Source organism: Trematomus bernacchii, unplaced genomic scaffold (genome assembly GCF_902827165.1).
Source record: "Trematomus bernacchii unplaced genomic scaffold, fTreBer1.1, whole genome shotgun sequence".
NCBI lineage: Eukaryota > Metazoa > Chordata > Actinopteri > Perciformes > Nototheniidae > Trematomus > Trematomus bernacchii.
Genome location: NW_022987582.1, coordinates 1,906,821 through 1,916,355, shown reverse-complemented (window position 1 = coordinate 1,916,355; position 9,535 = coordinate 1,906,821). Strand labels below are relative to the sequence as shown.

The window sequence follows — 9,535 nt, the reverse complement described above, 5'->3', positions numbered from 1 at the left end:
TTTTTCATTATTCTGCTGTAAAAACAGGAATCTGTCCCTGCATCTAAACACCAAATTACCTGATGAATATCACACCTTATCAGAGCTTAAACAACCTCCTATACTATCTATTTCATTATTACTATATATGTCTTTGCCCATGATTCATAGATGTATCTCCATATCTATCCACCCCAATGCAGTAACCCTCTATCAGACTCAATTGAGGGCCACTTGCTGCCCCCTGGTGTCCATCATGTGTTCACACTCATCCTCTCTACTGTAATAATAAGTACAACTCACAGCGTTATGTTTGAGTCACATTTATTCTTTCCAGGGAGGTTTGTCTTTGCTTTGAATGTGTTACAAAATACATGAACAGAAAAAAAGAATTGAACAATGACAGGTGCTGAAATGGACTTAAACTCTCCAGATGTTCACATTGCAATAAATACTGTTAGGAATGGATTGATTGGACATTGCAGACAAATACACACACACCCAACATGTACTGCTCTAGTGACTATCATTTAATGTGTGAGAGTGAGAATGTGAAGTCCATGACAGGATGTCCTTTTCTCCTGTCCGAACTGTTTCCTCCCTGGAGCTTTTTTGGGGTTTTGCAGAGTGGACGTCCTTGTGCAGAGGGCGTGTTCACTTCTTCGTGGGCTTGTCGTTGAACTCCAGGAAGAAGTCGTTACAGGCCACGGTAAGAGCTCCGACCAGGATGATGAACTCAGTGAAATCTACCTCTCCGTCATTGTTGGAATCCAGGTCTCCCATTACCCTATCCACTGCCTCCTTATCCTGGGCGTTCTGCAGGAGAGAAAACAGAAATGAGGGGCTGAATCTATTTAACACACGAGTAACTTTGCATCTAGTTTTCCTCACTATCTCCTCTCTTACCCCGAGGTAGTTGCCGAGCTCTGTGGTGAGCATCTCTTTGAGCTCAGCCCTGCTCAGTGTGTATTTGTCCCCCTCGTTTCCAGAGTACTTATGGAAGGTCTGGATCAAGAGCTGCATGGCGTTCTCCAGGGTGGAGGTGTTCTCTGAGTTGGGCAAAGACATTCTGGAGAAGGACAGAAAAGAAGGAGGGTTAGAGAAGGCGAGAGCAAGCAAAGTCCTCCCATAATAAACTATTTGTAGCATGGAGGAAAAGCGTGCTGGAATCAATTAAAATGCTTTTTTGGTTGCTCTCTGTCTCTCTTTGTCTCTTTATCCCTTCTAAGACACACTGCTAGACTGATAGATTCATGGAGAAGGACACAAAGAATCATAAGCTACAATACGTTTACTGCTAGAAAACAGATCCATTATGAGTTCAATCTATCTGGATAAAGCAGAGGTGGAGAGTCTGAAACCCTGCACAGCCTTGGAGGCAATTCGTTCCGTTTCCTCATCAAAAGTGTTTCCTCCCTGACAGTTGTCCTGATAAGATTCTGCTAGAGATTAAACTGATCCTCAATCTGTTTGTTGCTTTGCCCCTGCCAGAGGATCTCTGGGAGTCAGAACATAGACAGCAGTCGGACATGTGAGCCAGCTGATAAGAGTGAAACTCTAAGCTGGCGAAACAGCCCAACCAGTGGAGGAGATGTAACCAGGACACGCAGAGGGAACCTGATCCGGATTTTACTTTAGCTCCACCGGACGACAGAAAGAAAACAAAGACAGGTGTAAGTCTTTGCCTTTCCTGAACCTTCCTCACCTCTCAACTGTAAAATAGTTTTCCTAACTGTCACTCACATCCTACATCAGTTTCTCAATGTGGACACAATGTTCCAAAGTGTCACGGATCAACAGAATAACAAAAACGTATCAGTTTTGGTAAGCTCTGTTCAAGATACACAAAGGATTCATATCTTATCCTAAAAACACAGAAAGCATCTTTGTTGATGATTTGAAGTACATCCAACAAGCAGTTCACCTACAGATAGCATCGTGTATTGGATGCACCCTCAAAAATCGACTTTAAGAGTAAAAATCGTAAGAAATAACGAAACAGAGACAGTTACATAAATTCTTACCTGAATGGAGGGCGAGTGATGGCCTGCAGGTCAGGTGCAGAGAGAAGGCAAGAGCGAGTGATGAGGAGGATGAGCAGGACAACGTCTTAAATACATCACTCACTCCACCCATCCCACCTATCCCTTCCTCCTCTCTCCCTCTCCCTCCTTGCACCTGTCGCCCCCCCTTCCCCCTCCCCTCCTTCTTCTCTCCTCCTTCTCTGTTTACGCATAAGACACCTGCTATCCCCTAAACTGACACAGGAAAGATCCACCTGCCCCCCTCGAGAAAGAAAATAAATGGTACTATGACTACACCATTAGCTAAATTGAAGTACCCATAATAAAAACACAATTGTGTAATTCACATCTAGACTCTTTATTGTATGGTAAGATAGAAGTGTAAATTGAGTTTGTGACTGATACAGTATCCAAAGGATTATTGTAGCACAGATGAATGGAGCCATCACACCTGGCAGCCATGCAGAGAAATCCCCATACAAAGACCGCAAAACACACACAAAGGAAAAGAACATGCTAATACACACACGCGCACACATGCAGGCACACTCACACATGAAAACACACACACATTTAAAAAAAACAAAACACAGACACACCTAAACCTCTAAAACATGCAAGCAGTACAATGGATACAGAGAGAGCCAAAGGGCTTTGCATGAAAAGTAAATAAATGACATAAGAAAACATGTGATCATGTGTACAGTTGAATGAATGTTCTTGAAGCTCATATTCTCTAAAGCAAACAACATCAACATTAATGCACGACCACTGCAGGATGTCATGAAATGTATGTTTGATCAGCCTTGGGGGTAAGTGCATCTTCGTGTTAGTGTGCCGTCGCAGCAGTATATTGTGTCAGTGAATGGTGGCGGCACAGTTTGTATGCATGTCTGTATGCGCCATATGTGTGTATGTATAGTGTTGCAGAGTGGAGGATGGTGAACAATAGGAAGCGAATACTGTGTTCCAGGATCTGGTTGCAATAGTTGATGCATCTAAAGGCTGCTGAGTTTGACTAGTCAGGTATGTCACAGCTATATTTAGCAAGCGTTGCTGGTAGCTATGGAAGGAGCAGGTATCATTACAGCGGGGCCTGCGGGACAATGTCAAACCATATCAGGGAAACCACGAGACACATAGCTTATTCTGTTGGGTTTCCCAGCAGTATTTTATATTGGAAGTCAATGGGTACCGTCATCACTTAAAGGGGACCTATCATGCAAAATGCACGTCTTTTATACATGAATATGTGTCCCCGGTGTGTCAGGGAACTCACCAAGTGTCAGAAAACACAACCCTCTCTCTTTTCCTCCATACCCAAATCTCTAAAAACGGGGCTGCAACGGATCTGATACAGACTGATCCAGATTTGAACATTCCTCTGACGTCAGGACGGCGGAGCTGACCTATCAGGGGAATGAGAGGTTACCGTGGCATGGTAACAGCATGGTAACACGACGCTCGTAACTCGACCCCCTCCTTTGCAGGGGGGGCGTGGTCAGATGCAGCGCATGCAAAGACAGGGTGGAGGACAGCAAAATAGAGCGAAATGAGGCATGGTTAAAATGCATGATCTGTTTGGTATTTTGAAAAAGAAAACGTATAAATATACCTTATATAGGTATGGCCCTACAATATATTATTCAAATATAGCATGATAGGTCCACTTTAAACGATTAAATGAAAATGCAACTTAAGAAAGACTCTGAGACAGATAATATAGTTTCATCGTATAAAGCTTTTATTCTGAAAACACAGTGAGTATCTGGTATATAATTGGTATAAAAAAGACACTCCCATCTTAGAGTCCTTCAATGTGTCCTTGACAGTGGAGATCAATATGGTGTGAATGAAAAAAGGCTGATCTGGACATTAAGAGCATTACACAACTGGTTGATTAACTGAATAAAAAGTATGGACTGTTTTGAAAAAATGTATATCTGATGTTTAGCATTTAGAAATCTAAAAAATATACTTAAAAATCCCCAAAAATAAATGCTACTCCCACAAACACTGTGGTTTAACATCTATGATGCATCTGCAGTGGCTCCAGTCTTGCTCGCACTGAGGGAGGAGGCCAGGTAGCCAATCAGAGTGAGGTATTCCTGGAAGCTGACCTTTCCATCATTGTTCGCATCCAATCCGGACTGCATCTCCTTAACGGCAGAGGAGCAGTTGGTATCCTGCACACAAAATGAAAGACAGAATAAGATCTTTGAAAAACAATCATATATTCTGATGAATAATCTGTACAGCAAAGAGTGTTGTCGAAAAGGCTAAACCTTCTTTAGTTCCTTACCTGCATTAGGCCACCAAGCTGCTTCTTTACCAGGTTCTGGAAGCCGCCTCCGTTTAGGTCCTCCTTCCCCTTGGTAGATTTTAGAAACGTGGTGACCACAGTCTTTATGGCTGACTCCATATCTAAAGAGAGAGAGACAAGGACACACAGTGAAGAATTGAGTAAGGGAAGTGGCAAAGAGAGATACTGCCATATCTTAGACACTCCGACATCATGCCATTGGCTACAGTTCCTAGGTATTTTATTAATATGAAAACATATTTACATGGGGGTCTAAGGAGGATAAAAGGCTTATTGTTAGTTATTAAGTCAGGGAAGAGAGCACAGCATGACCTTGGAATCCTTGTGCACAGATCAAGATAAGAGACTCCTAATTAACTCTGTTATATATTACAAAGTACTAAGATCAAGTCATTTTACAGCATTCCACTTCATGTTGCATGTGTGATATGATTAGAAAAATACTGAAATAAAATGTAATGATTTCAGTTAAAAAACAACTTATAGTTCTGCAAAAAAACAGTTGTAATCAGCAAAGCAAACCTGGCTGAAATGCCTTACATCAGGTTGAGACACTGAAGTGTAATTCTTCTACTTCTAATGTCTTTATCAGAGCATAAACATGGGAGAAAGGTGAGACACACAAGTGATGTCAGCATAGAAAAATAGGGACAAGGGGGGTTGCAGACCCTGGAGGATCTTGAGGTAAACAGAGCGAGAGAGAAGGGGTGATGGAAGGTTGAAGAGGAGGGGAGTCTCTGAGGTAAACACAATGGGAGCTGTGATCTCTGACGGTGGACATCTGATCCCCAGAAGCCAGCGTGAGGCCACAGCTTCAGATTACTGCCTGCTGCCCGTCTGCTGCTGCTGCACACCGCCCTTAAAACTGTACGAATACACTGCTTACTGTGCTCAAATATGAACATAACACAGTACCAAAAGATTAAACTAGCCTGAAACATCTAATGCTGCTGTTATTGAGAGGGTCTCCGAGTCATTTGAAGCTAAACCATCATCTGAACATGAGACAAACTGTTTTAAGATTGGTTATTTCCACTCACTGCATATTCCTAGTTTGACCTTTGACATAGACAATGGAAACACATGTATGCTTTCATAGGATTTTAAATCTTGTATCAAAACAGTGGAACACAAAGTGACACAAGTGAATTTGCATACTGAAACCACGGATTAACTTGTTTCCTGAATGAGCTTGTTGATTAACTTTAGGCCTTTCCACAGAACACGTGTTGACATGTCACAGTAGGAAAAGCACAGGTGTAAATAATAAAACTAATGATGGCCCTGTTCCATTTAGCCACTTTGGTTTCAAGCTCCTAGTATTGTGCACGGCGGCTCTCTGTTACAACGTCACGGCTCACTGGGACACCTGAATAGAACAGAACCATCCGTAATGTCATTGGCAACACCTGTACTTTTGCTACTATGACAAGTTAAGATGTCTGCGGTGAAAAAGGTCTGCTGTCCCACGATGCAGTGCAAGAAGAAAATAGAGGAACTACTCACAGCTGCAACAAAAGTATATATATATACATTTGTGGTGGTGATGAGAGAGCTACATAAAGAACGTAAAGCATTGAACAGATACAAATACATTTAGTTCTGAAATGGAAAAATGATAAAATGAATTGTGTACTAACTGCAAAAACAGAGTATTATGGACATTTTTTCGATATATTTTTGTTTGTTTTGTTTACAGCAGGTACGTATTACTGAAGTAGGAATCACAGCTGCGGTGTGACAATAATATCTCACTTTCACTTTGTCTTTTCTGTTCCCATTTATCTTTCTGTTGTCTCAACAAACAACATTTCTAAGGCAACTGCTCACAGAATATAAAGAGGGCCTGAATGAATGCTGCAGATACTTGAGTAGAGTTGATAAGTATCGCAGCAGTGGGGAGCGAGGCCTTCCTGCAGGGTTTCCACTGAGTATCGGAAACTACCTGGAGGCAGCGGCGGCCACAGGATGGGTAATGATGAGGGGGGGGGAGGGGGGGGGGGGGGCTGTGGCGATGTTGTCGGAGTAACTGTAGAAGCTGCTGCTGAAGCTCCTATCTGACACAGTCGTCACAGACTGTGCACCCACCCTGGCCTTCACACACACACACACTAGAGAGGGACAACACCAATTAGGACTTCTGTTGCATTAACCTAATTACTGGGTGAGTGAGAGCAGGCACACACCCTGGATTCTGTTTCATGACTCCCTAACATGCCAGAACACACACACACACACACACACACACACACACACACACACACACACACACACACACACACACACACACACACACACACACACACACACACACACACACACACACACACACACACACACACACACACACACACACACACACACACACACACACACACACACACACACACTATAGGTTACTATAATTGTCCCAACACCCGAGACAAATAGCAGCATGGAGCCTGCAGACCGGTGTGTGTGTGTGTGTGTGTGTGTGTGTGTATTCTTTACCAAAATGCCTGACAGGCCACCCTCCATTAGTGTATTTTCCAAATGTGTAATGAGATAAGCACGAAACCAAGTCGTCTTCAGTCAGACCACAGAATTACACAAGGTGCCTGTCGTAGGGTTTGTCGGATAAGCAGGAGGTGGCCTGACAGGGAGTGTGTGCTGAGAACAGAGGAGGTTATCCTGCAGCCTCAGCATGCAGGGATTATCTTGACTATGGTGTAATAAATGTTCGTGTGAGGCCCAGAGCATAGTTTGTTGGCTTTACTCATTTTTGGCATTTCACTGGAATGTTGCACCACAAACATTAGTTCACTGATTCACATGTTTTTGGGCTTGAAATATTATATTTTGTATGTCTATATGAACCACTGTCAGTTGCATAAAACTACGATAGAGTGATATTTTTTCTGCTACTTTTGATATTTTTCAAAGCCTAAAGTTTATTAAATAAATATAAAAAGCATCTGAATAAATAAATATGTTTTTTTCTACCCTGTTTCTTACAATACTTCAGACATATATTGCTATCCCTTTAAATTATGGTCTGACGATTGTAAACTGCATTATCCAGTTTTAAAATTGGTCAAGTTAAAGTTCAATGTTAATATGTTAAAAGTATATTTTGGCAGAGTTTAAGAGCATTACATGTCGTCTCTATTGCTTATTTTAGCATGTGTTTTTCTGTTATATCCTTTTCTCTCATTGGTCATGTTTTGTACCACTTTTTAGGCTGCATTCTTAAACTGGTCTCCCAGGTCAAGCATGCAGATTCAGGTAAAAAAAAAATCAAAAAAAAATCATATACATGTCTTATAATAGATTTTACTGTGTTTAAATGTGTCTTAGACTTATTTGTACTATGTATTATGTCATTTTACCTATATGAAAATGAAGCTCCTAACAATTACAGTATGTTTTAAGTGTGTGTGCACCTCCCTGAGAGAACAAATACAGCATTGTGGACTTACATACGTTGGTGAGATCACTCACTAGCTTTAAGGCTCAACAAGTCCAAACCAGTTTACAGGCATGTCAGGTATACGGCCACCCAGCCCAGGCCATGGCCATGGCCATGACCTCCCCCCCCCCCCCCCCTGAAGCCGGACGCCACAAACTGTCTGTCCATCCTTCATTTCTCGGCTTTTACCAGGCTGCACACAAAGCACCCAGGCCATTATTCTGCTACTTGATAGTTCATGAGCTCCTGAGCATTATAAGTCCCAGCGATCAGCTCCACCCTGCTCGTTTTGTTTGGGCTGGGTGTGATTGACTCATTTCCTCCATGTTATCTGTCGTCGCCCAGGTCGGCATTTCTCCTGCGTGTCACACCAGGTCAAAGCTACTCGAGTCTTGCTACATATCATATCGTTAATAATTCAGACTAAGAGCCCAAATCTGACCGTCGGTACAGTGATCAGTATGGCTGTTTAACGGGGCGAAAATGGCCTTGGCGCATATGCTAAAACTAGTCAGCGCACCGTGCGTAACGGAGATGTCAGGGGCTTGCCCGAGTTTACATTTGTCCCTAAATAATCCTGACCTGACAATTTGTAGAGAGGCCAGAGGAAGAACTGACACACCGCAAATGAATAAGTAAACGTGAGTCGAGACTCCGGTGTCTGTGGAAGTGTAAAGGGATGGGGGTTAAATTACCAAGGAGAACCCGATCCCTGTGCCCATCACGCTGGGTATGACAATAGAGACGCCCGCTAATTATATGCAACATGTATGACACAGCAGAAGAAATAAACTTAACTTATTAAACAGCACAATTAATTACATAGACACGACAGAAAAGTAGTGATCAGACTCACCGTTAGGATAGAACAACAAAAGGCAAGAAAGAAACTGTGTCGGTTACTGCGCTCCTTGTTTCTCACAGATCCTCCTCTTCAGACTGCGCTAGATTAACACATATCTTCTCCGTGATTTAACTGTTCACTCCTGCCAACGTTTTTTTCGTTGTCATAGGGCGTGTGCTTGGGAAAGAAGGAATGTGAAAAGAGGCGCAGCTTAAGCAACACAGACGTTTTGCACCAACTTTTTGTAACAAACATTTCCGTTATTTGAGAAAACAGAACAAGGCTTTGTAATGTGGATTGGTTCATCTTTTTTGTTTTTTTATATGGCTGTTTTTACATTTGAACTTTTTTGGCACACTTTCGCTCAACGTGTAGTGACAAGCGCGCACTCATGGCTAAGTGCGCGTGTGTTCCAAGCTTTCCCAACAGAGAGATGTACTCATGCCACACCCTGAAACTGTACCCAGTGGTGCAACGAAGGAAAATATACTGTTCAATAGAAAGGAAACTTTCAAACACACTGTAAAAAATCAAGGTCTGAGCAGCAAGGAACATTTTGTTTACACTTTATTTTCAGCTTAAAATGCTTAAAATCCAGGCTGAAGACTTTTCTTTTTGCCGCTGCTTTTAATTGAACTATTCATATCTTAAACTGCACTGTAACTTTTATCCATGTATTTTTTCTTTTAATGTTTATTTTATTATCTTTTCTTTTTAATGACTGATTTTAAATGCCATTTTCTTAATGTCTTCCATTTTTGTAAAGCACTTTGAATTGCGTTGTGTTGAAAGGTGCTATATAAATAAACTTGCCTTGCCTTGCCTTAAAACACAAAATCTTGCCTGCCAGCACAACAACTCTGTGTTCGAGAGGGAGATGAAGATCACAAGACACACACACACTTTTTCAGACATCC

General features: G+C 42.1%; 2 protein-coding genes across 3 annotated transcripts; both read right to left on the bottom strand.

The window, feature by feature from the left end:
• Positions 1-125: 125 nt before the first annotated feature.
• s100t (S100 calcium binding protein T) lies at positions 126-2,062 on the bottom strand. Of its 2 annotated transcripts, XM_034127827.1 has the most exons (3): positions 2,004-2,062; positions 886-1,048; positions 126-795 (listed from the first exon to the last, which is right to left on the bottom strand). In XM_034127827.1, the coding sequence occupies exons 2-3, from the start codon at positions 1,045-1,047 to the stop codon at positions 634-636; spliced, it is 324 nt and encodes a 107-aa protein (XP_033983718.1). In that variant the 5' UTR covers position 1,048; positions 2,004-2,062; the 3' UTR covers positions 126-633. The 2 variants fall into 2 exon arrangements, with proteins under 2 accessions (XP_033983718.1, XP_033983717.1); XM_034127826.1 differs by lacking the exon at positions 2,004-2,062 and having other exon boundaries at positions 886-1,318.
• Positions 2,063-3,724: 1,662 nt separating this feature from the next.
• On the bottom strand, positions 3,725-8,806 carry si:ch211-105c13.3 (uncharacterized protein LOC325758 homolog). Its single transcript, XM_034128183.1, has 3 exons — positions 8,631-8,806; positions 4,306-4,427; positions 3,725-4,189 (listed from the first exon to the last, which is right to left on the bottom strand). The coding sequence occupies exons 2-3, from the start codon at positions 4,423-4,425 to the stop codon at positions 4,034-4,036; spliced, it is 276 nt and encodes a 91-aa protein (XP_033984074.1). The 5' UTR covers positions 4,426-4,427; positions 8,631-8,806; the 3' UTR covers positions 3,725-4,033.
• Positions 8,807-9,535: the final 729 nt, after the last annotated feature.

What these genes read in the sequence shown, in the direction of transcription:
- si:ch211-105c13.3 (XM_034128183.1), bottom strand. Translation starts at nt 4,425, where the DNA reads ATGGAGTCAGCCATAAAGACTGTGGTCACCACGTTTCTAAAATCTACC. An exon ending in AGCTTGGTGGCCTAATGCAG is followed by an intron (nt 4,190 to 4,305) that starts GTAAGGAACTAA and finishes TTTTGTGTGCAG; the next exon opens with GATACCAACTGCTCCTCTGC.
- s100t (XM_034127826.1), bottom strand. Translation starts at nt 1,128, where the DNA reads ATGCTACAAATAGTTTATTATGGGAGGACTTTGCTTGCTCTCGCCTTC. An exon ending in AGCTCGGCAACTACCTCGGG is followed by an intron (nt 796 to 885) that starts GTAAGAGAGGAG and finishes TCTCTCCTGCAG; the next exon opens with AACGCCCAGGATAAGGAGGC.